This window comes from Dipodomys spectabilis, unplaced genomic scaffold, assembly GCF_019054845.1.
Source record: "Dipodomys spectabilis isolate Male_0828 unplaced genomic scaffold, ASM1905484v1 ptg000140l, whole genome shotgun sequence".
NCBI classification, from domain to species: Eukaryota; Metazoa; Chordata; class Mammalia; order Rodentia; family Heteromyidae; genus Dipodomys; species Dipodomys spectabilis.
In genome coordinates this window covers 24,246,415-24,272,527 of record NW_024870817.1, presented here as the reverse complement: position 1 = coordinate 24,272,527, position 26,113 = coordinate 24,246,415, and the positions used below count along the sequence as shown (strand labels likewise).

The following is a 26,113-nucleotide window of genomic DNA, read 5'->3' as shown; positions in this document are numbered from 1 at the left end:
AATGTTATTTATGGTGTCATCGTCCTTCTGCAGTCCTCCCATGCAGCTGTGGCTTTACTTAGCAGACTGTGGCAGCAGCAGTTTAGGACTTGTCTGAAACAGCCTCCACATTATATAACTAATAAGAAATACTTGTCTCTTTAGTGTACTTGTGTGGCATTTTGGTCACTTTTATAATACTGATTTTCTATTGCTATCCATAACTCTTCTCATTGGCTGCCTGAGACCATCTGCCTGTACTGATAATTTTGTATGGCTTTGAATGATATTATAATTATCTAAATGGCTTGGCAGAAAAAGAGCTCCCCTGAAGTTGCCTAGATTTTTAAAAATCTATAATAGAAGGAACCCTAAGAGCAAGTACTATAGGACAGTAATATGTCTTTGAACTACTGTATATGTAGTTAACCTCTTGAAGTTTTCCATTTCATTTCTACTCTCTTTATTCCAATATTTTCTACTGGGATAAAGTGATTAATACAGATTTTTTTTAAAAGACAAAGATAAAACTTGTCAGTGATTTTACACTTTTGAATTCTTGTGCTATATTTGTTAGATCTATCCATTTTCTTGAAACTTTAGTGAAGACAAAGGCAATGGTAGATATATTTTAAGTAATGCATAGCTGCAATAGCTATAACTTACACTAGTTTCAAAATTGTAAGCTGGGCACTGGTGGCTCATGCCTGTAATCCTAGCTACTCAGGAGGCTGAGATCTGAGGATTGCAGTTCAAACCAGCTTAGGCAAGGAAAGTCTGTGAAGCTCTCATCGCTGATGAACCATCAGCAAACCAGAAGTGGCACTGTGGCTCAAGTGGTAAAGTGATAGCCTTGAGCAAAAAGAGCTCAGGGACAGCACCCAAGCCCACAGTTCAAGCCCCACAACCAAAACAAAAGAAAAATTTTAGACTTATTTTGAACTTTAGGGTCAAGTTTAAAAGTAATGCAATTTCAAAAAGAGGTTTTCAAAAATGAAAAAAATACATTGTGTTTTTAGTTCCACTCAAAAGTATTTCTGAATTTTCCACTCTTAATTTTCCTTTGTTTTGAACCTTATTAATGCAAAAATAGTTTGAGGATGATAGTAAATGCCAAACAAAAATTTTATAAAGGCTTCTATTTTAGAACAAAATTAGTATATATTCATTGTTTTAAATATTCTGTAGCCATGTACCTGTGACTCATGACTCGTGTGTGTAAGCCTAGCTAATCAAGGGGCTTGAGATCTGAGGAATGCAGTTCAAAGCTTAGGCTGGAAAGTTCATGAGCCACTTATCTCCAGTCACTCACCAGAAAAATAAATAAATGAATAAAAAGAAAGAAAAAGAAGAAGCTGGAAGTGGAGGTGTGGCTTAACTGGTAAAATGCTAGCCTTGAGCACAAAAAAGCACCAGGTTCTGAATTCAAGTCTCAGAAATATGTTTACATGTTTTTGTGTTTTTTATTTTATCACATTGCTACAGATTGAATGTACAGCCTTGCACATGTTAGGCTAGTACTCTACTACTGAGCTACATTCCCAGCTCCTCCCAATACTAGATTAGATATTATTGTTAACCTTTTGGTATTAGAGTTGTTTTTTCATTGCTAATACTAAGGTTTGAAATCAAAATCTTTTGTTTGCTCTGCTAGTATTCTGCCACTTGAATCACGCCTCCTGTCCAGCTTTTACTGGTTATTTTGACGATTGGAATCTTACAGACTTTTCTGCCTGGGCTGACTTGGAACCTCAATCTTCAGGATCTTAGAGTAGCTAAGATTATAAGTGTGAGCCAACTGTGCCTTGCTTCTAGTCTTTGTGTGTGTATGTATGTGTGCCTGTACATATTTAAATAATGATCATTACTATAAATTTGTTTATTGGTAAACTGATTTTTGACTTTTTGTATCTTTTAGATAAGATAGTAATAAAGATTTTTCTTCAAAAGTTTCCCTAGTAGAAACATTCCATTTTTTTTCTTAAAGTAGAACTGCTGGGGTTGGGAAAAGCAAATTAAAAAATCGATTCACAGTACTTAGAAAAACTCAACAGGATCATATTTCCAATAAAAGTATGTAAGAAGACTTCTCCTCACTTCTTATTAACACTAGTATTTAGGTGTTAGATTTATATAAAGTGGAAATACAGGTAAGTTACCAAAATGTGTCAAATTATTATTTCTTCATTTATAGTATTCTAGGATGACTTTGTAGTCAAACAGAAGTACATTGACTCCTATTTGCTTTCAGAATGACATTTTGCCCCTCTCCATCTCAGTTCCTGAAGATGTGGGGAAAGCTGATCAATTAAAAGACGAAGGTAAGTATTTTATAGAGAAATGATTTATTTAGTAAAATCTTCTTGACAGGTTGCTTTATGTGACTGGCCTGTCACAAGTTCACATGATGTTCATGAAGGAGAAATGAATGTGATGGCAAAAAAAAACGTGGACAAGCAGAATGACTTCTCATCAAGAGAACCTGGTCTCTCATAAAACTTTCAGAACAGATCACTTAGGAGGCTGTTTACTACATTGTCTGCTTGTACTCTAGAATTCCATATTTTTCTTTATGCTAATCAAAGGGGAAATTAACTTTCAGTATTTTAACTTTCATGATTCTGTGTTGTTCTTTGAAGTTTGTTAATGTATGTATATAATACCTTTACTAGTAGCTGACTATTGAAACATTCTTGCTCTTTTATAAGTAAGTCAAAAGTAAGGTGTTTTTTTTTTTGTCGGTCATGGAGCCTGAACTCTGGGCCTGGGCTCTGTCCCTCAGCTCTTCAGCTCAAGGCTAGCACTCTACCATTAGAGCCACAGTGCCACTTCTGGCTTTTTCTAATTATGTGGTGCTGAGGAATCGAACCCAGGGCCTCATGCATGCAAGGCAAGCATTCTACCACTGAGCCACCTTCCCAGCCCAATATTAAGGATTTGTATTTAGTTTTTCTAGTCTTTTCAAGGGGTAGAGGAGTGCCAGGTTAGACCTACAAAATTTGCATTATGATAGTATAAGGCACAGACCTTGTCCCTCGAAGTAAATGAAAGCCACCAACTTCCTTGTTATTAAGAAATATGCTATGTACAGAAGCTATATGTGGACCATTTTTTGGTTTCCTTTGTTTTCTTTTTTTTTTTTTTTTTTTTTTTTATTTTATTTTTTTATTGTAAAGCTACTATACAGAGGGTTACAGTTACATGAGTGAGGTTATGAGTACACTTCCTCTTGAACATTGTTACCCCCTCCATTGTTTTCCCCCTACCATCCCCTCCCTCCCTCCCTTCCCCGAGGTTCTTTTTTTTTTTTTTTTTTGATTGTGATTAAATGATTACATAATTTCAAAGTCACAAGTTCATTCTAACTTCCCTGGAGCAAATTGTCTACCACAGTCTGTAATATATAACAGTGTTCACATGTTATATACCATATTTGTGATCAGCAGCATGAGGATATTTAGTAGTGGTTCAACCAGATGAGCGGGAGTTCTTTGTTTCTTAAGTCCTGTTAGTTTTGTCGTATCACTAACCTTTTGGATTTAGCATCCACTTATGAGGGAGACCATGTACCGTTTGTCTCTTCGTTCTTGGCTTACCTCGCTCAACATGATTCCTTCTAGCTCCATCCATTTCCCTGCAAATGCCATTATTTTGTCATTTCTAATGGCTGCATAATATTCCATTGTGTATAGATACCACATTTTTTGGATCCATTCATCTGTGGTGGGGCACCTAGGTTGTTTCCATATCCTAGCTATTGCGAACAGTGCTGCAATAAACATGGAGGTGCACGTGTCCTTGTATATTGGTTCCTGTTGTTCAGGGTAGATGCCTAGAAGTGGTATGACTGGGTCGTAAGGGAGGTCAATCTTTAGCTTTCTAAGGACCCTCCAGACTGCTTTCCAAAGTGGTTGTATAAGTGTACATTCCCACCAGCAGTGTAATAGGGTTCCTCTTTCTCCACATCCCCTCCAGCATTTGTCGTTGGCTGATTTGTGGATGTGGGACATTCTGACTGGGGTAAGGTGGTATCTCAGGGTTGTCTTTATTTGCATTTCCTTCACCACCAGGGATGATGAACATTTCCTCATGTGTTTCTTTGCCATTTTTATTTCTTCATTTGAGAAGTCCCTCTTTAGTTCCCTTGCCCATTTAGTAATTGGTTTGTTAGGTTTGGGAGGGATTAGTTTCTTGAGTTCCCTGTATATACAGGATGTTAACCCCTTGTCTGATATATTGCTGGTAAATATTTTTTCCCAATTAGTTGGTTGTCTTTCTAGCTTAGTTGCGATAGATTTAGCTGTGCAGAAGCTTTTTATTTTAAGGTAGTCCCATTTGTCGAGTCTCTCTCCAACTTGTTGTGACCCTGGGACTCTGTTCAGGAAGTTCCTTCCTGTGCCTATTAGTTCAAGTGTCTCTCCTACTCTGTCCTGCAGTAGTTTCAGAGATTCAGGTTTAATGTTAAGGTCTTTAATCCATTTTGAGTTGATGTTGGTGCATGGTGATAGGCTGGGGTCCACTTTTAGTTTTCTGCATGTGGCTGCCCAGTTTTCCCAGCACCAGCGGTTGAAGAGGCTGTGTTTCTTCCATTGTATGTCTTTGGCTCCTTTGTCGAATATCAGCTGGCTGTAGGCCTGTGGATTTATATCTGGATCTTCTATTCTGTTCCATTGGTCTTCGGGTCTGTTTTTGTGCCAGTACCATGCTGTCTTTGTGATTATAGCTCTGTAGTAGAGTTTGAAGTTCGGCATGGATAGCCCTCCCATATTGTCTTTATCCCCTAGAATTGTTTTGGCTATTCTAGGTCTTTTGTTGTTCCATATAAATTTTTGGACTGTTTTCTGTATTTCAGTGATGTACGTCATTGGGATTTTAATAGGAATTGCATTGAATTTGTATATTAATTTTGGAAGTATCACCATCTTTACTATATTAAGTCGGCCTATCCAGGAGCATGGGAGGTCTTTCCATTTCCTAGTGTCTTCTGCAATTTCTTTCTTTAACTTTTTATAGTTCTCATTAAATAGTTCTTTTACATCTTTGGTTAGGTTAATTCCTAAATATTTTATTTTTTGGGAGGTTATTGTGAATGGGGTTGCTCCCTTTATTTCCCTCTCTTCCTGTGCGTTATCAGTGTATAGGAAGGCAACTGATTTTTGTGGGTTTATTTTGTATCCTGCTATTTTGCCGAAGTGACTTATGATTTCTAAAAGTTTGGGGATGGAGTTTTTGGGATCGTGGAGGTATAGTATCATGTCGTCTGCAAAAAGGGATAGTTTCACTTCTTCTTTCCCTATGCGGATCCCTTTAATGTCTTTTTCTTGCCTTATTGCCCTGGCTAAGGGTTCTAGGACTATGTTGAAGAGGAGTGGAGACAGTGGACATCCTTGCCTTGTTCCTGTTTTTAGGAGGATTGGTTGTAGCTTTTCCCCATTAAGTATAATATTGGCTATTGGTCTGTCATAAATGGCTTTTATTGTTTTTAGAAATGTTCCTTCTATTCCTATTTTCTCCAGAGCTTTTAGCATGAATGAATGTTGAATTTTATCAAAGGCCTTTTCTGCATCTGTGGCGATAATCATGTGATTCTTGACCTTGGCTCTGTTGATATGCTGGATTACATTTATTGACTTACGTATGTTAAACCATCCCTGTGTCTCTGGGATGAAGCCTACCTGATCATAGTGTATTATTTTTTTTATGTGTTTCTGGATTCTGTTAGCTAGAATCTTGTTAAGGATCTTTGCATCTGTGTTCATCAAGGAGATTGGCCTGTAATTCTCCTTTTTGGTTGGGTCTTTGCCTGGTTTGGGGATGAGTGTGATATTGGCTTCGTAGAATGAGTTTGGGATAGCTCCCTCCTTCTCTGTTTCTCTGAAGAGCTTGAGGAGTATGGGTATTAGTTCTTCTTTAAAGGTCTTATAGAATTCTGCTGTGAATCCATCTGGTCCTGGGCTTTTTTTTGTTGGAAGACTTTTGATAGCTTCCTGTATCTCATTATAGGATATTGGCTTATTTAATTGGTTAACTTCTTCTTTGCTCAGTTTGGGTAACTTGTATTTCTCTAAAAATGCATCCATTTCCGCCAGATTTTCTTCCTTTAGAGAGTATAGCTTTTGAAAGTAGTCTGTTAGAATTGTTTGGATATCTTGGGTACGTGTTGTGATGTTTCCCGTGGCATCCCTAATCCTATTAATATGGGTTTCCTCTCTTCTTTTTTTAATTAATCTTGCCAACGGGCCATCAATTTTGTTTATTTTTTCAAAGAACCAGCTTTTTGTTTGGTTTATTTTGGTTATGGTTTTCTGATTTTCTAATTGGTTAATCTCTGCTCTCAATTTGGTTATCTGGCTTCGTCTAGTAGCTTTAGGTCCCATTTTTTCTTGTTTTTCTAGCTGTTTTAGTTGCAACATGAGATTATTTACTTGGTCTGTCTCCATTCTCTTGATGTGGGCACTGAGGGCAATAAATTTGCCCCTCAGGACTGCTTTTGCTGTGTCCCACAAGTTTCTTTGTGAGGTGTTTTCATTTTCATTGAGTTCTAGGAAATGCTTTATTTCTTCTCTGATCTCTTCTGTTACCCAGGCCTTGTTAAGGAGTGTGCTGTTCAATTTCCATGTATTAGAGAAATTTCTGCGGTATGCTTTGTTATTGAGAGCTAGCTTGATTCCACTGTGGTCAGATAGGATACAGGGGATTATGTCGATCCCTTTGTATTTGCTTAAGTTCCTTGAATGAACTATGATATGGTCTATTTTGGAGAAAGTTCCATGAGCTGCTGAGAAGAATGTGTACTGTGTTGTTTTAGGGTGAAATACTCGGTAGATGTCAGTTAATTCCGCTTGAAGTATGGCCTCACTTAATTCGGTAGCTTCTTTGCCAATCCTCTGGTTGGTAGACCTGTCCTTTGGTGAGAGTGGCGTGTTAAAGTCTCCTAGTATTATCGTATTGGGATCTATTTTATTCTGTAAGTTTGAGAGCATTTGTTTAACATATCTGGGTGCACCGATATTTGGGGCATATAAGTTGATGATGGTTATATCCTCCTCTTGGATTGTTCCCTTTATTAATATGTAATGTCCGTCCTTGTCTTTCTGTACTGATTTTAATGAAAAGTTTATTTTGTCAGATATCAGGATAGCTACACCTGCTTTCTTATTGGGGGAATTTGATTGGTAGATCCTTTTCCACCCCTTCACTCTGAGTTTGTTTGTATGTTTGGCTGAGAGGTGGGTCTCCTGAAGGCAACAGATGGATGGGTCTTGTTTTCTGATCCAGTCCTCAGTTCGTTTTCTTTTAATTGGCGAATTCAGCCCATTTATATTAAGAGAAAGTATAGAGAGATGCATTGTTGTCCCTGCCATTCCGTTTTCCTAAGTTTTTCTTCTTTCCTTTCCTCCTGTGCTTGCTCAGTTAGACTTTGAGTAATGCCTGTTTGGGGCAGGTCCCAGTTCCTGGTTGCTTTCTTCAGGTTGTGTCCCCCCTCTTAGAATTCTTTGTAATGCTGGCTTAATGTTTATGTATTCATTTAGTTTTTCTTTGCTATTAAAAGTTTTCAGTTCTCCATCGAATGTGAATGCTAGCTTTGCCGGGTATATCAGTCTGGGTTGGCAGTTATTGGCTCTCAGGGCTCGTATGGTGCTTTCCCAGGCTTTTCTTGCATTCATTGTTTGTGTGGAGAGATCTGCAGTGATTCTAATTTTTTTCCCGTTGTAGTATAGCTCCTTCTTCATTTTTGCTGCATGCAGGATTGTTTCCTTATCATTCAGATCCATCATTGTTACTATTATGTGCCTAGAAGTGTTTCTCCTGGGATCTTGCTTGTTGGGTGTTCGATAAGCTTTTGTGATGTAGTTAAGATGGTCGTTTTTGAGGTGGGGAAAATTTTCATTGACTATCTTGTTAAATAGGTGTTGCATTCCCTTGCTCTGGAATTCCTCACCTTCGTCCACTCCGATTATGCGAAGGTTAAATTTTTTAGCATTATCTGCTTGCTCTTGAATTTCCCTTTGGTTTAATTTGAGTGATTTTTCCATATCTGTCACTTTTTGGTCCAGTTGGTGTATTCTGTCTTCTGTATCTGACACTCTACCTTCCATTTCATTCACTCTGTTGACCGTGGCTTCTATTGTGGTTTGCATGGTGGAAATGGATCCCTTTATGGATTCAATGTTGGTTCTCAGAGTACTGATCTCACCTCTCAATGAGGTGATATCAGTATGCATTACCTCTAATTTGGCGTTTATCTCACTTCTTACTGAGGTTTGTGCAGCTTCTATTTTTGCATCCAATTTTTGTTTGATATCCTGTATATCTTTTGATAGTTCATCCTTGTGCTCTTTCAATTTCTGATCCATTTCTCGCTTTATTTCTTGAGTCATTGCCTCCAGCAACCCTTGGATGTAGTTTTTGTCTTCCATTCCTGCTTTGCTCCCACTGGGGCTCTCCCCTGCGTGGCTGCTGGCTTTTGAGGTGAGCTTGCTGTCCTGGGTAGTGGTAAACCTTGTGATTTTTCTCTGTGATTTTCGCATGGGGGTTCAGGAGACTGCTCTTCAATCTTGTTTTGGTGTGTCTGTCTTTGCTTGGTTGCTGATTCTCTATTGGTAGAGAGAGTCTGTGTCTGATCTGGATTCTGTTGGGAGCCTATTTCCAGCTGCTATTCACTTAGGATTCTCAGCTCTCTGCTGTAGCAATTCCCGCCTTTGGAAGGGTTGAGCAGCCTAGACTGCTTGTGTTTGCTCCTGCGGGTGCTCTTGGGAAGATCAGATGCTCTGGATGCACTCTCCCAAATACTGGAGTCTGCTATGGGCTCCTGATGTGTTTTTGTTTGTTTGTTTTGGGCTGGTTGTGGGCTTGAACTCTAGGTTTGGGTGCTGTCCCTCAGCTCTTCAGCTCAGGGCTGGCACCCTACCATTTGAGCCACAGCCCCACTTCTGACCCTTTTTGCTTTGTTCAGGCGCCGGTCCCCTGACCTGGTTCCGGCCCCAGCCTGGAGCGCGCTCGTTAGGCCTGTGCTAATGTGTATACCACCTTGGTTATGCAGCCTGGAGGACACAGTTCAAATTTCTTCTACTGTTGGTAGTCTTGACCCAGGGGCACTGTTCCTGGCTTGAGCATTTAAGCTCCCTTCCCGGGGCGCTCTTGCTCTGGCCTGGCCAGCAGAGTGTGCTCCACCGGCTGGTGGGGCTCTCGAACAGTTCCCAGTTTTAGTGGGTCCTGTGGTCCGGGTGTTGGGGTAGGGAGTCTAGGTCAGGGTCTGGGGATTCCCTCCAGCTCTGGTCTCCCTTGATGGATTCCCTGTCCCCTGATGGGTACTCACCCTGTAGGTCGTCAGTTGTTGTTGCAGTCCTTCAGTTATTGTTGCAGTCCGAGTTCAGTTGGGGTGGTTGCGGGCTGGGTTGGGCGGCCCCCCGCCGGGTCGTTGCGATCGCGATTGGGCGGGTGGTCGGCGGACAGGTCCCTTTGTGGCGCTGCTGGTGCCGGGCGGCTTTGGCGGGATGGAGCCTCTCCGCTCTGGTGGAGAGTGATGGGTGGGGTGGGATCCTCCTGGAGACTCCCGGCTGGTAGGTTTCTCTGTTCCTGGCGATCCGCTGTTCTGCAATCCGGTACCTGGTGATCTGCAAGCAGCCCCCTGTGTCTCTGTGGCTCCGGCAGCCCCTGCCGGGCCGGCTGGCCGGCGGCTTGGCGCACTGCCGCGCGGCCAGTAAAGGTTGGGGGAGGGGTCTTCGCTCTTCTCTGTTCTGAAATTCTTCTTTTCCTCTCTTTCTTTTTTTGTTATTTTCCACCTCTGGTTTTTCTCTGAGTGTTCGTCTTTTTGTTGTTGTCGGTCTCTTGGGGAGATTAAAGGTTGGAACTCGAACTCTCTTTTTGGTTGGAGAGAGCTGTGGCGTTTCCCTACTGCCCCGTCGCCATCTTGAGGACCCCTCTGTTCTCCTTTGTTTTCAATTAAGTAGTTGAGGTCCTTTTTCTTTTTAATCAGTTGGTGTTTTAAAAGTTACTTATGGAAAAGAGTTTGATTTTCTTGTTCGTTGGACCTGGTCATCTCCCTAAGCATCAAATATACATCTACGTTTTTAGTAGCTGGGCAATGTCACAGGGTACTGTTGCTTGCTACCATGAGTTTCCTAGACAGGTACCTTGGTAATCCTCAGTAACACTGTTTTGGATGTCTTCATTTATTCTATTTGTTTTTGGTTTTTGAAATATGTAGCCTTAAACTCATGATGCTCCTTCCTCAGCCTCCTTAGAATTATAAATATGCACCACCGACCTGACTCAGAGTCTTCTTCCTTCCACTACTTTGTGGTTATATTTTGAGGGTTACATTATAGAGTGCTATTTCCAATAAATAGATTTGTTTTAGTTTTCACTTTATTTCCTCTAAAAACTGCTACCACTACGGTAGCTTAAATCATAGAACAATATAACTTCACAGATTACATGCAAAACAAACCAGATCTTATCAATATTTCCCTAAGAATTTGGACTTAACTATCTAGATAACAAATGCATTTTCATGTATTAGTTTCTGATTGCACAACTTAATATTTTTTTTCCACTCAGGTTTTTGTAGTACATGAAATCTTCAGTGGTGAAATATGTTTTTTGCTAGTATGTGCATACTATATATATGTTATATATAAATACATATATAGTATACATATACATGTATAATATATAGTTACATATGCATGTATAATATATAGTTTATTATTAATATGTGTATGGATACAGTATATTTTTGCACTTGGGTTTACTTCTAGTAATAATGTTGAGTAAACATTAAATTAAAATGGTATTTTTGTCTCTCATCTTTCTGTATGGAAGAATGTCGAGAATTGCATTCCCTTTCATATATTCTTTTTGACATCATGTAAGATGAGAGTTAGGTGAACATGTTGGGTTAGACTCATTTAATGTGACAGCATGAATAGTCTGAATTATTTACTGTTTTTTCTTTAATTAAAAGTTTATATTCCTTGTTTTCATTAAGACATTTCATCTCAGACATGTTCCATGTAAAGTTAAAATGATTGGCATTTCATCTAGTTTTTTTTATTTGTGGAAAAACAAATGACTCTGGTAGATTGTCAAGCATAAGGTTATTCCAGACTATGTGTTGTACATATCTGACTGTATTAATAAAGGATTGTAGCTACAGCTGGGCACCAGTGGCTCATGCCTGTAATCCCAGCTACGCAGGAGGCTGAGATCTGAGAATCATGGTTCCAAGCCAGCTGGGGCAGAAAACTCTGTGAGATTCTTTTTTCTTTTCTTTTCTTTTTTTTTGTCAGTTGTGGGGCCTGCACTCTGGGCCTGGGCACTGTCCCTCAGCTCTTCAGCTGAAGTCTAGTGCTCTACCACTTGAGCCACAGCGCCACTTCTGGCTTTTTCTGCTTATGTGGTGCTGAGGAATCGAACCCAGGGCCTCATGCATGCAAGGCAAGCACTGTACCACTGAGCTACCTTCCCAGGCCCCTCTGTGACATTCTTTTTTTTTAATTAATAAGTTTTTTATTGTGAAAATACCCTACAGAGGGGTTACAATGACATGAGCAAGGTAATGAGTAATTTCTTATCAAACATTGTTGCCTCCCCCTTTGTTTTTCTCTTACCATTTCTGCCCTCCCATCTCCACAACTACACTTTTCCTCTACCTCTGTGAGATTCTGGTTGTTTTTTTTTTTTTTGGTCATGGGGCTTGAACTCTAGGCTTGGGCGCTGTCCCTGTGCTCTTCAGCTCAAGGCAAGCGCTCTACCACTTGAGCCACAGCACCACTTCTGGTTTATTAGGGGTTTATTGGAGATGAGAGTCTCACGGACTTTCCTGCCCGGGCTGGCTTTGAACCTTGATCCTCCGATCTCAGCCTCCTGTGTAGCTAGGATTACAGGCGTGAGCCACCGGCACCTGGTCTCTGTGAGATTCTTATCTCCAATAAATGACCAGAAAACTGAAGGTAGAACTGTGGCTCAAACTTATAGAATGCTAGCTGTGAACAAAAGAGCTCAGGGATTGCACTCAAGCCCTGAGTTCAAGCCCCATGACCAACAACAAAAAAGGATTGATCTTAGTTATATAGTATCTTCCTAGAACACTGCTTTCAAATATTTCACGTATTTGGCTTTTGAAGAGCTGCAGAAAGAGCAGAAGAAATCAGGAAGAGTGTCTTGCTATCATTACCTAATAGGTCACAGAAATAGAGAAGTATCTCACTGGGTTGTGAAATGAAGACACAATTCTTATAGGAGAATTGATATGAAGTGTGACACCAATGCTTCATTGTTGTATTTACTTTCTTCACAGATTTCATTCATGTTATGTATTTTCATATGCTGAATATTTTGTGACTTGAAGCTTTTAAATTATTAATTACATTTTACATATATTTTAACATACATATATATACTTTATATTAGTTATATTTCTAAGGTAGTATTTAGGAAAAAAACACAATAAATGGACTAGTAATAATGATAAGAATAATAAAATGTGACCCAAAACAAAAAAGCCCAAAACTGCAACAACAAAAATCTTTTTTTTTTTTTTGGGTCTGGTCGTGGGGCCTGAACTCTGGGCCTGGGCGCTGTCCCTCAGCTCTTCAGCTCAAGGCTAGTGCTGTACCACTTGAGCCACAGCGCCACTTCCGGCTTTTTTCTTTTTGCTTATGTGGTGCTGAGGAATCGAACCCAGGGCCTCAGGCATGCAAGGCAAGCACTCTACCACTGAGCCACTTTCCCAGCCAAACAACAAAAATCTTAATCACTCAGAAAAAAAAAATAAAATAATTGGAATAGAAATCTAAGAACCCCCGGCTAATATATCTAATTTTTTGCTTAAACAAAAAAAGTTACATTTACCCCCTCTCCATTCCCTTGGAATGCTTAATATTCATGTTTCTTCCCTGGGAAAAAGAAACCCAAGTTAATTTTTCTAGTTAGAGAAAACAGGTTTCGTGGGGTATAATTTACATACCATAAATTTTATTCCTTTACCAAATATAGTTCATTGGTTTGTAGCGTATTTTCAGAGTTGTACAGCTATTTCCAGAATCAATTATAGATAACTTTTTGTCACTATAAAAGGAAATTAGGTATTTATTAACTGTTATATTTTATACGCTGTTCCCTAATTTACAGTAACTTTCTTGTGATTTGAGGGGCTTTGTCCACTTGTGTTTCCTTTATCCTTCCTATTCACTGCAAACTTCACCTCACCTTTTATTAAGCACAGAAAATTGAAGCTGGGCGCCAGTGGCTCATGCCTGTAATCCTAGCTACTCAGGAGGCTGAGATCTGAGGTTCATAGTTCAAAGCCAGCCCAGGCAGGAAAGTCCATGAGACTCTTATCTCCAATAAACCACTAGTAAACTAGAAGTGGCACTGTGGCTGTAGCGGTAGAGTGCTTGCTTTGAGCTGAAGAGCTCAGGGATAGCGCCCAACCCAGAGTTCAAGCCCCACAACTGACGAAAAAAATCCAACAAAACAAAACAAAAAAACCCAAAAAAGTGGAAGGCATTGTAGAGGCCTCTGAGATACAAATCCTTAGTAGCAATTGTTCTGATGTTTCTAGTTGTAAATATTGGCTTTCACAAATGCAGAGGACACTGTCCTCCTCCCCTATTTAATGGTATTGAAGAGATAGTTGCAGGAAATCCCTTATTTTGCTGACCAGTTGCTAAATTGCTGCCAGATGTATCTGCAGATGTCCTTCCTGAAAATCAGTAATCTGTAGGTCAGCCACAATATATAAAATTCTGCCTTTCTAGAAAGTAATCTCCTAAAATCCCCTTTAAAAAAGATTCTATCTCTGGAAAGATAGCTCATAGAAATATCATCTGCCAATATAACATATTAGCAGGATTAGTTTCGCCAGCTTATCCACAGAGCTCTCTGAGAGCTTCACTATTAGGAAGGGAAAATCAGGTCCAGATTAGATGGTGCCAGGGAGGAATGGGATAGGGCCTCCCCTGCAAAAGGAAGTAGTAGGGAGAGGAATATGAGGAAGGGAGAAAAAATCAGATTTTGCCTTGAGATAATCATGATGATTGTATTTCCTCACATAAGGCTGCAATTTAAAACATACGCAAACCTTAATTTGTAAGGCACTGCATCGTTAAAATGATCCAAACACACTGAAGCTGGGGATACCAGCTCTATAAAATCTGTCTTCAGTGTGACCAAAAGATATTCTGGTAGACTGACTTTCGTATTATTATACATTTAATTCTGTGGTTAGAATTTCTCCGAGAGACAATATTTTTGCTATATACTTCCTATGTATATCACCTGCTTTATTCCAGGCAATAACCATATGAAAGAAGAAAATTATGCAGCTGCAGTGGATTGTTATACGCAAGCCATAGAACTGGATCCCAATAATGCAGTTTACTACTGCAACAGGTAACTGGGCACATCAGGGCAGGTTTTCCATTCTTAATCATTTGGATCACTGTACATGTACATGTAAAAACCTGATATGCAGGAAGGAAGGTAGAAGGAACTGAACATTTTATTGATTTAGAAAGTTTTGAAAGCTTAATTAAAAAAATATAAAGGAGGGGAAAAAAGAATCTTACAAGTTTGCCATTTGGAGGCAGCCACTCTTAGTAAGTTTCTGGCATATTTTGTTTTATGTAAGTGCCTGCAGTTTTAGATTTAACTTTGTTTACTTGGATAGACTATAACTGTGTCCTAATGTTGCTGAAACATGTCTTAAACATTATTCAGTAGTTATAAATTAGTCTTAGGTCTGGCAAACAAATACTCTGTTATTTTTGAATCAGTAGCTAGATGAAACTTAATTGACTCTTGACCTACTATGGGAATTGAGGTTGTTTCCATTGCCCCTCCCCCCAATATCATCAAGGTACAGTAAACATTTAAGTGTCTAAGAATTTTTTAAGTGTTTTCCAGACCTTGACTGTTTCTGGGTTAAAAAAAAATCTTAGTCTTACTTAGAAATTTACTAGGAATGATTTCAGAATTGGGACAAGAAAAACATAAATTCATTAGTACCTGAAAATTAGTGCCTTGAAAACTACTTATAGTAGTGTATCTCTTTCCTTTCTCTTAGGGCTGCTGCCCAAAGCAAATTAAGTCATTACACTGATGCAATAAAGGACTGTGAAAAAGCAATAGCAATTGATTCTAAGTACAGCAAGGCCTATGGGAGGATGGGGTAAGTTCTGATACAATGTACTACCAAGTAGTATGAGGTACAGGTTTTAATGGTTTTAACTTTTAATTTCCTGCTTAACATTGCACCTTCTGAGCTAATTATAAAGTAAAGATAATATAAGGGAGAAAATGACTACAATTTCTCTGACTTGGTAGTGAGGTGAGTAGTTATTTTATGAGTGGTTGTTAGAGAAAAGTCATATAAATGTGAGTCAATTCATTTCATGGCTATGTCTATAAATCTCAGGATAAGCACTAAATACCGCCAAGTAGTCTTACTATTTTTCTTTCTGAATTCACTTTTCTATTCTTGGTATGATTATTTCAACCTTTTATCCCATTTTCATTATTCATCTATCGTGACTCAGCTGATGATATTACTTTATGCTTGAGAAAATAGACCCATTTTGAAGAAGACTGTTTTTCCTACTTCCAAGTTCATTGATCTATCTACATTTGTATCTTTTTAGAGTTTCTCATTTTATGCCTGTTACAATAGAGGGCTCTATTACCTAAGACTATCATCTCTACCTTTGTATATGTGACTTCATGCTTGTAATGATCCTCTTTGTCTTCTACAACGTGGTTTTCTCCATCTCTAATAGCTAATAATAATACCAACCCCATAAAAGATAATTGGAAAAATCCTTAGAATCATCCTTTCACCCAGTGTTTCACTCCAACAACCACCTCACCTCTCAGTTCCTTTTTTGAAATAAACACCTGAGCCTGTCTCATTCTCATCAATTCATGTTGTATCTTCAGCTCATTACATATACCTTTGTCTATATTACTGTTATGGTTTACTTTGTCAACCTGATGGTGTTAAGGGATGCCCAGATTGCTGGAAAAACATTATTTCTGGTTGTGTTTATGGCAGTGTTTCTGGAAGAGATTAGCATTTGAAGCTCTAAATTTGAGTAAAGGTTACTTTCTCCAACAAGAGTGAGCATCATGCAATTCTTTGACAGTCCAAACAGGCAGAGGCCTGTGCTTGAGCAGGTGCACCTGTCATGGTCTCTTAAACCTTGGAATTCCTGGATCTCAAGTTTTTTGATCAATCTAGACGTAACACTGTTATCTCAGTGGTTCTCAAGGTTCAAGTATGGATTAGAACTGCACCAGTTTACAGATGGGAGCTTCCGTAATTGAATGAGCTAAAACTTCATAGTAAATCTCTTTTGATATATCTTCTTCTATGCTCCTCTGGAGAACCTTGACAAATACAATCACTCTACTGAGATAGCTGAATTCAAAGTCAACAGTTTGGCCATTATTTCATTAATTTTTTGAAGCTTGTGTTAAATTCTGAATTACCATCCTGTCCCCTTTTTTTAGTATTAGACACAGTTAACTTATGTTTGAAGCCTCTAGGATTTATCACATCTGCTTTGTGACTGAATGTTCTTTTCTACTCTGCCTTGCCAGTTCTTCCTCCTTTGCTACCTCTGAAAATGGTATATTCCAGGGCTTTTGTTCTCTGCTATTTCTGTTTATTTGTTCGCTCCTTTGACCTCATCTTGTCCCCTGCTTTCAAATGCCATCCATAGTTATTTTCATTACTTACAGAATCTGTACTTACACATTTATGAGCTTAGTAATTACTTGTAAATCCCAGTTCAGTATTGACTTACAATCCTTCCGTGGTCATTTATGGATATTGACTAGTTGTGAAACAATTGGCCTCCTGATGTGTACTATTTCAGCTGAGGCTGAATAAAGTGAGACTTTCTCTTTTTGCTTTAGCTTACGCTTAAATGATCAGTTTGGTAAATGTGTGTGTGAGTGTGTGTGTATAATCCTTGTGCCTTTTGTTTGTGATTTTGCTGTTTTCAGTGACATCTACATAAAAGTTGAAGTGTTCTCTTTTGTTCTAAGGGCAAGGCTCATACATACCTGCTTCACAGATAATGTGGATGTGTAAGATAAGCTTTCCCAAGAATGAGTTAGTGCTGTTTGCAATAAGATTAATGCCAATGAATCAACATGTGTATTAAATAACCTTTAACAGAAGCACATATAAAACAAGATTATAATTGATCAATTGATAACTGGTAACTTGAGGTTCATATGAACCCAATTTTTGCATTTTCCTGAGGAATAATTGTTTTGTATTTGCTAATTTAAAGTTCATGGATTCTTTACCAAATATAATGTCTGTATATTGTTTGATTTATTTGTGTGTCTGAACTCCATATTAATATATTAAACTACTTTTCATCTCTATGTGCATGTATCTCTATATCTATACATGTCTAGCTATAATTTTCTAATACATATGTGTATATATATACATATAAATGTATATGTATTTGTGTTTACACAAGATATTTTGAGTCTAAGATCCATATATGAGAGAAAATGAAAGTCTTTTGTCTTTTTGACATGGCTTTGCCTGGTATGGTGTTTTCTAGATCCATCAGTTTTCCTGAAAATCTCATTATTCTTAATGTCTGCATAAAATTCCATTTTTAGTATATACTTTTTATTGTAAAGATACTGTATGGAGGGGTTACAGTTACATGGGTAATGTTATGAGTACATCTCCTCTTGAGCATTGTTACCCTCGCCTTTGTTTTTCCCCTACTATCCCTTCTCTCTCCACCTCTCCCACTCCTCCCTCCTCCCTACCCCTGAAGTTGTAAAGTTCGTTTTCAACATAGTGTCTTGTGCATCTCATTGTTACAAATGGGTCAAACTGTATCTTTATTTCAGCTTTTTGTTATTTCCCTTCCCCTCCCCAAATTAGAAAAATGTATAAAAATAGATGCAGGGCTAAAATTCCATTTCGTGTATGTGTATATTTATATGACTACAATATATGTGTGTGTGTATCACATTTTCTTTATCCATTCATTCATTGTAGGGTATCTGGGCTCTGTCCATAATTAACTTGGCTATTATGAACTGCGCTGCAATGAACATGGGTATGCAGGAGCCTTTGTTGTAGCCTGTCATGTAGTCATTCAGATAATACCTAGGAATGATATCACTGGATCAGATGGGGTCGTTCTCTGTTTAGTTATCAATTTAACAACTAATGTGTTTTTTCAGGAATAGTCCTTTGATACCTCACAGCCTACTTTTTTATGGCAAATTGGTATTTATTGTTGCTCTAAGGTCTCCATTAAGTAGGAATATTGTGGGATATATTAGAGCATACATATAGTTTATAATCTTTTAAATAGTATTAGTACATTTCTTTTTGAACAGTGTCACCCCTTCCTCGTGCTCTCCTAGTTTTTCTCTTCCCTCCCCACCCACAAGTTATAGCATTCATTTTTAGCATAGTTTGTAAGTGAGTATCACTGCTGCATTTTTTCACCCTTTGTCCCACCATTTCTGTGCCCCCCCCCCACTTACCTTCTCAAAACAGATAAACTTACAAACAAAATGTACAGAAAACAAAAACAGCAACAAAGGGAAAAAACCCTTCATTTCCATTTCTTTGAGTTCATTTTGATAAACATTATTTCATATGATCATATGCACATAGCTGTTGAGCCTTTTTAATCCTCTCCTAAGAATATCCTCCTTTGGTCTAGAGTTTTGTATAATTTATCATGTTCTGGTGTACTTTTTTGTCTTTTATATGCATTGTATTTACTTGCAGATTTATAGGCACCTTCTAGTTACCACAAAATGAAGGCAACCATGCAGCCTATCTTTCTTTGGGTGTGACTAACTTCACTCAATATAATTTTTTTCAAGTTTTTCCATTTCCTTATGAATGGTACACTATCATTCTTGCTGATGGAGGAGTAGAATTCCATTGTGTATTCTCATTACCAGACTTATGTAACTGTAACCCCTCTGTACATCACCTTTACAATAACAATAAAATATATACTAAAAAGTTTTAAATATCAGAATAAAAATTTCCATCCCTAAAAATATTAATATTAATGCATTTCCATGTCACAGGATTGTTAGTATCAAAAATCTTTGCAACTCTCACTATAGACATTCATAAAGAAAATTACTTCACATATTAGGCTAAAAATGGAAGGGTAGGTAATTGAAGGGTGTCTCATTAACTTCATGATCCATAATGGACAACCAAGTTTGTCAGCAAGCAGAATGGAAAGAATTTAGATTTACAAGGTTTTTGAATTTAAGACATATTTCTGTCAATTATAGCACAAGGAGTAAATTGTAATCTTAGTTAATTATAATCAGAGTTGGACACTAGTACAGATATCTGACTTAGTGACATTCTAATGTTCTTTAGTATAAATTATATCATCCTGTATATTTCCTCCAGGCTGGCCCTCACCGCCATGAATAAATTTGAAGAAGCAGTTACAAGTTATCAAAAGGCTTTAGATCTTGATCCTGAAAATGATTCTTATAAATCAAATTTGAAAATAGCAGAACAGAAGCTAAGAGAGGTATCTAGTCCTGTAAGTTGTTATGTGAAATGAGTAATCACTCATTTCATTTATAATTTATTGAGATTAAATTGTAGTGGTTGGAATGATTTTCAGATATAACTCTTTTACAGACAGGAACTGGATTGAGCTTTGACATGGCTAGCTTGATAAATAATCCAGCTTTCATTAGTATGGTGAGTATATTTCCCTTTCTGGTCTACTGGCTCTGTTTCTCATAGAACTATGTCTTTCAGTAGCATTTTCTCCATACTTTTTAAAAATACAAACTTTAGGCTTCACACATTTATTACTATGCCCATTCTTGAAGTAACCAAAGGAAAAATTGGTTTAAAATGCCCAACTGTTAGTCTAAGCAGTGTTGACATATCTGCTTGACTGGTTTACTGTAGAGCAATAAATATGTGAGCATTTGGTGCAATTCCATACAGATACAGCTTGGTTCTTCTCTTGATGTTATACATGATTTTGTTACCAGTTTTTATCTGAATCCACTGGGGAATGAGATAATTTTGCTTTTGTTTATTGACCAGGAACTTGATTCTGAAAGTCTTGTGAGAAGACATACTGAGAACCCCAGCTAAGCACAGGAACCATGATAGCAGACTTTTTCCCATACTTTTATGAGAGGAGTTTCACTATGGCTGTCCAGCTGACTCCAAACTTTTTGGCTCAAGCAATACTCTTAGCCTTAGCCTTCAAACTAGCTGGGGATATAGACTCCAAAACTTTTAGGAACCAATGAGGTGGTGATGGTACTCATGTCAGAGATTCTTCATCTATAAACCTTCCTCTGAAGGAAACCAGAGATGGACCTGGGGAAGAAATAGCTTCCCCAAAGAAGCACATGTAGATATGAACGTTTTTCCTAGTGAAAAACCATGTTTTTCATTAGATAGCCACGTGAGTCTGAAAATACATGAAATGTTAGAAACCACTGGGTTATATGAAACTGGCCCTAGGAGGATATATGTAACAGTTGAGATGGGCAGATTTGGCTGTCGTGGTTCCCTAAGCTTGCCCCTCAGCTTTGTCAGCTTTGTTTTGTTTCCTAAGAGTTGATTTGGGGCTGAGTGTAGTTCAAGGGTAGATTGATTGAAAAGAAGAAAAATGGGATTTTGGAGAACATTAACAGAGTTCCAGAACTGTTCTACATGTCCAGGTAGTAAGGAGGCCTGCAAAACATCTGTAGCCCAGTAAGAATGAGCTTTTCTGGCTGGGCGCTGGTGGCTTATGCCTGTAATCCTAGCTACTAGGAGGCTGAGATCTGAGGATCGAGGTTCAAAGCCAGCCCGGGCAGGAAAGTCCATGAGACTCTTATTTTCATAAAACCAGAAGTGGCACTGTGGCTCAGCTGGTAGAGCATTCACCTTGAGCTGGAGAGATCAGGGACAGTGCCCAGGCCCAGAGTTTTGTCCCCATCAGAGCCCCATGGAATAGCCACATCTTCTACTTAGAGGGGAGCCTCTCAAGTATAGGAGATCCTTTATACTCTTATTAAACTATTAATTTTTCCTTTTGGCTTAATTGTCTCATCACTAATAGTAAACATTGTTATCCCTATTTCATTTTACAGTATTTACAGTATTGATCTGTGATCTCATCTTTGTGTGTGTGTGGGGGGGAGTTGTGGTGTGCTAGTGTGTGCTTGTACTGGGGCTTGAACTCAGGACCTTGCACTCTCAGCTTTTTCTTTCAGGGCTGACACTCTACCACTTGAGCCATACTTCCAGTATGGCTTTTTTGCTGGTTAACTGGAGATAGTGTTTTGGATTACTTCAAACCACAGTCCTTAATTCTCAGCCTCTTGAGTAGCTAGTATTATCGGCATGAGCTGCTGGTACCTGACTTGTTATGTCTTTTAGTGCCAGTTTTTCCAGTGCCTCCACATTTTTACTTTACTTTTTGTAACACACAAAACAGAACAGAACATTAGTATATACTTTAACTTTCAGTTCTCTGCCTTTGAAAACTTTTGCTAAAGATCCCTCTTACTGTTTTTAATGGGAGATACTATTTTTCAATTCTAGGCAGCAAGTTTAATGCAGAACCCTCAAGTCCAGCAGCTGTAAGTATATTAAAGAGCTCATTCACTTTCCTTTCTCCCTGGCAGGCTCCTAATTAGAACACATCAGCTCAGAAATAATAAAACTGTCCTGGATACCAATCAGAGAAACTTAAAGCCACTCACATTTAGCCTTCTTCTATAAAGTTGATTGTCTGTCTATTTAGCTATCTAAAACAGACTTTCCAGTTTTCCTACTGATTATGAATATATACTAATCTAAATAATGTATCTCTTGCATGACTTAGGATGTCAGGAATGATGACAAATGCTATTGGAGGTCCTGCTGCTGGAGTTGGGGGCTTAACTGACTTGTCTAGCCTCATCCAAGCGTAAGTGTTACTTAACAGAAATAATAAAAATATATTTTCTTTTTTAGTTTCTAAAGGTGCATACCAGAGGGTTTTTTAAAAATCTTTTACTGTTAATAATAATAGCTTCCCTAGAGTTAGTAAATCTGAAAGCTTATAGTTATCACTTTTCAGACAGAACATCAGAGATCCATAAGACCTGTGTTGTTAGGCAGCTCTACCATGACAAGAGCAATATACTCTTTTCCCTCCCTAAGGGACTCTCATGTACCTTCTTAGTAGAAGAAAAGAATAGTTTACATCCTTGTTCAATAGCTAGTGAAACAGAGGTACAAGTTTGAAACAGAGTTTTAGAACATACATGGCAGAGCTAACTACAGTTAGTCTTTGTTGGTTGTGGGGCTTGAACTCTGGGCCTGGGTGCTGTCCGCAGCTCTTCAGCTCAAGGCTAGCACTCTACCACTTGAGCCACAGTGCCACTTCCACATTTAGTCTTTTGACTAAATTTGATACTTGATTTTATTGTTATTAGGTCCTTAGTTTCTTTTCTGGAGATATCAGTACTAATTGTTTTCATTGACAAAAGGCCTAAGTATTGGTCACTTGCTACTATTGGAGTATATTGCAGTCTCTTGTAAAGGAATTAATGTTCCATTTTACCAGTGAAATGTAAGAAAGGTTTTTTTCTGGAAGAATTAAATACTTACTCAGGTTTATAGATGAAAGTCAAATTTCTATTTAAAATGTTTTAATTTAGATATACATGCATATTTTATAATCATGTTTACTTCAGTAATAGGGCACTTGGTTAACATTCTTAAACCATGGACAATGCAAAGAAATAGTTATTTTACGTGTTAATACCACTTAGAATACATCTCAAAAGTCATCACAAGAGGGACAACTTGGATCTTATTACTTTATCACATTACCTTCATTTCTACCATTGTGTAAGACATGTTTCTATTTGAATCTGTATCTGATGCTGTTACTCAGTTAATATTATTTCTATTATTTTTTTATTCCTTTCTTTTAGTACTGAGTTTGAACTCAGGGCTTTGTGCTCTTGTTCCTGGCTGGTGCTCTACCATTTGAGCCATGCCTCCAGCATACTGGTTATTTTGGAGATAGAGTCTTGTGGGCTTTTCTGCCAGGGCTTTCTTTGAACCATGACCCTCAGATCTCAGCTTCCTGAGTACCTAGGACTATAAAGGAGCATAAATCACTGGTACCTGGCTTGTAATTATTGTTATTTTCCAATTATCATACATATGTAATATGGTTTCTATGTGGTATTTCCATATATGCAAAAAAAGTATACGTGGAATAAATCTGACTTCTTAATCATATTTCTATTCTGTCACTGGAAGTTTTTTTTTTGTTGTTTTTTTTTTTGGGTCTGGTCGTGGGGCCTGAACTCTGGGCCTGGGTGCTGTCCCTCAGCTCTTCAGCTCCTCGCACTCTACTTCTTGAGCCACAGCGCCACTTCCGGCTTTTTTTTTTTTCTGCCTAACTGGTGCTGAAGAATCGAACTCAGGGCCTCATGCATGCAAGGCAAGCGCTCTACCACTGAAGCACCTTCCCAGCCCAATGTCACTGGAAGTTTTTATGTAAAGCAACTTTGACTACACAAGCATTTTTTAGAGCGATCTGTAAATGACGTGATTGTCACATCTAACATATGCAATTGAGGTCACAAACTCAGGGATTTGTGTTAAAATTCATTGCCTTTTAAAAATTAGCTGTTAGTTTATCTCTATAAGCCTCTCCTGCCTTATAGGAAACTTGTAAGACTTGACTCTTAAGGAGTTCAACTTGAAAGACTTGCGCACATACAATCAACATGTATGTTTGTTTCTCTATGGTTTACAGAAGGACAGATTTCACCTAATTCAAGTGCTCATTTTATAGTTTGGAGTTTGTTTCTTCTTTTCACCTAAAGGTTGAGAAGCAGTGGGTATTTTGTTTCTCATAAACAACTCTGCACTATCATAATGCTCTCTGGAAGCACTGGTAAAGTCATGGTTTGGAAACTTGTTTTTATAGAAGAGTTCTCTTTGGGTAGTCCTTTGTCTTACAAAGTTCCTCCCCACCTCAATGAATCTTATTGTACTTTCTTTCATCAGCTGCTAACTGGGCTCCAAATTATTTTCACTGTTTAAGCTGAAGGTCCCCTTACTGGTGTAAGCCACAGATCTCTCAGCACTCCTGCTGCTCTTCTCTGGAGATGCCAGATTATGTGAAGTTCTTTTTTGCATAGGTATTATGTGAATAGAAACTCCCTAACTCACTTTGCATTTTTACTACAGGGGACAACAGTTCGCTCAGCAGATACAACAACAGAACCCTGAACTTATAGAGCAACTGAGGAATCACATCCGGAGCAGATCATTCAGCAGCAGCACAGAAGAACATTCCTGATTTGACCAGGGACTCTAGTCCTCAAACAAAAGGTTTATGACTCTGAAGTATCCACTGTAGATAGTGTAGCCAAAAACAACAAAAAGCACCATATCTGACGTTTGAAAATAATAGAGGAAAACCTCTTGTGTATATTCTTAAAGAATATATCTGTTTAGACATTAGTTTTAACACAAATAGACTTGAACATTACGTGACTCTTTTGCGAAGAAAATGATCAACAGATGTGTTAAGTGCTAATACAGTACTGGGACAAGGGTCCATTCATTTTCCAACTTTTACCATCATATTTGTATATTAGACTTCATATGGGAATATATTTATTGAACAGCAGGGCTATTTATTGGTAAGTTGTTTAGCTCCAGATTCCCTTTGGCAAAGTTTTTTGAGAGGACAATGACTTAAGTAGAAAGGTTTTTTTTGTGTGGGGGTTTAAAGAAAAATAGTTGGCACAGAGTATGTCAGGAAAGAAGCTTATGATCCAAATTTAGATATGCTCCGTGCTGCCAGTATTGAATGCATTTCACAGGTGTCAGTACTGTCATTAATGCTGTTTATTCTGATGACAGCGAATCCTAAGAGCTAGTGGAAAGCAGCATTGGTAGAGATATGTTTTGAAGAGAAAAGAATATAAATGTATAGGAAGTACAGATAGGGGGCTCAGGTTTTCTGTGTCATTCTTTACTAGTCTGAAGTTTACTATCAACCTTAGCATGGCTAGTTATACTGAAGTACATAATAAAATACCTTTAGAAATCCTTAATGGTACTAGTTAGGTCAATGATTTAACAGTTCAACTTAAAATTACTTACCATAATTTCCCAGGTAGGAAACTTACCTTGGAAATATTAAACATACCTATATTTGAATAAGTCAATGGCTTGACTGTAAATTAAGGATTTTCTGAGTGGAATTTAATTATGTATCTATAAAATTTTTTTTAAACCTTAGTAGCTGGATAACAAAGAGCATTTGTCACTCATATTGTTCATGTGATTCTCTGCTGCAGTTTAGCCTGGTGTGCCAGTCCTCTACTTAACTTTGTTATAATGTAAACATAATAGACATAAAATATTTTATTATACGTACTAGATGCTCTATTCATGTGTCATATGGTTAGGCGAGTATTTGGTATTTGGTACTACCATATAACTTTACATATAGTGATGGATGAGACAGCTCTAACTGGGATTTTGTTTCCTAATCATGAAAGTGGCTAAGTTGGGATAAATGTGATCATTTTGACAGTACTGTGAGGATAAATTTAAAAAAAAATATTACTGAAGATAATGTAACATGGGCTTCAATGGTCCTGTTCTCAAAAGACTTAATTACTTGTTTTCTTGAAGTTTAAAGCCTTATTTTTTTTATCTTTTGTGCGATAGTGTTTCTGTGATTTCACTATAGTCATCAAGTGAGGGAAATTCATTAAAAATGCAAATATAGGGCCATACCTTCAATTTTTATGTAGTATTAAGACCTAGGAATGACCATATGAACTAAGTGATTCTGATGTAGGTATAAGGACTCAAAATTTCAACATTATGTTAAATCCCTAACTTGACCAGCAAATACCTAATCACTTGTTTTTGGGACAGCATGAAGACCTGTATGAATCTATGATTCTGCTAAAGAAGAGCAGGACTTATATCTGAGGTCCTCTGAAATTAAATCTCCTATATACTGTCTAACCCATGATTAATTTTCATGAAGATACATATTCAGCACCTGGTGTTTAAATGTTACATGGACTGAAAAACTAATCATAT

The 26,113-nt window shown here is 38.0% G+C and overlaps 1 protein-coding gene across 2 annotated transcripts in view; it reads left to right on the top strand.

Moving 5' to 3' along the window:
- Positions 1–24,966, top strand: part of Sgtb (small glutamine rich tetratricopeptide repeat co-chaperone beta) — a 33,307-nt gene extending 8,341 nt beyond the window's left edge. Inside the window, exons 4-11 of one of the 2 annotated variants that reach the window (XM_042690845.1) lie at positions 2,231–2,300; positions 14,280–14,379; positions 15,053–15,157; positions 19,421–19,547; positions 19,661–19,723; positions 21,578–21,615; positions 21,861–21,944; positions 24,233–24,966. In XM_042690845.1, the coding sequence (XP_042546779.1) occupies positions 2,231–2,300; positions 14,280–14,379; positions 15,053–15,157; positions 19,421–19,547; positions 19,661–19,723; positions 21,578–21,615; positions 21,861–21,944; positions 24,233–24,344 (699 nt within the window). In that variant the 3' untranslated portion in view covers positions 24,345–24,966. Of the gene's footprint in view, positions 1–2,230; positions 2,301–14,279; positions 14,380–15,052; positions 15,158–19,420; positions 19,560–19,660; positions 19,724–21,577; positions 21,616–21,860; positions 21,945–24,232 lie in introns of both variants that reach the window. The other variant, XM_042690844.1, reaches the window with a different exon arrangement.
- The last annotated feature ends 1,147 nt before the right edge of the window (positions 24,967–26,113 follow it).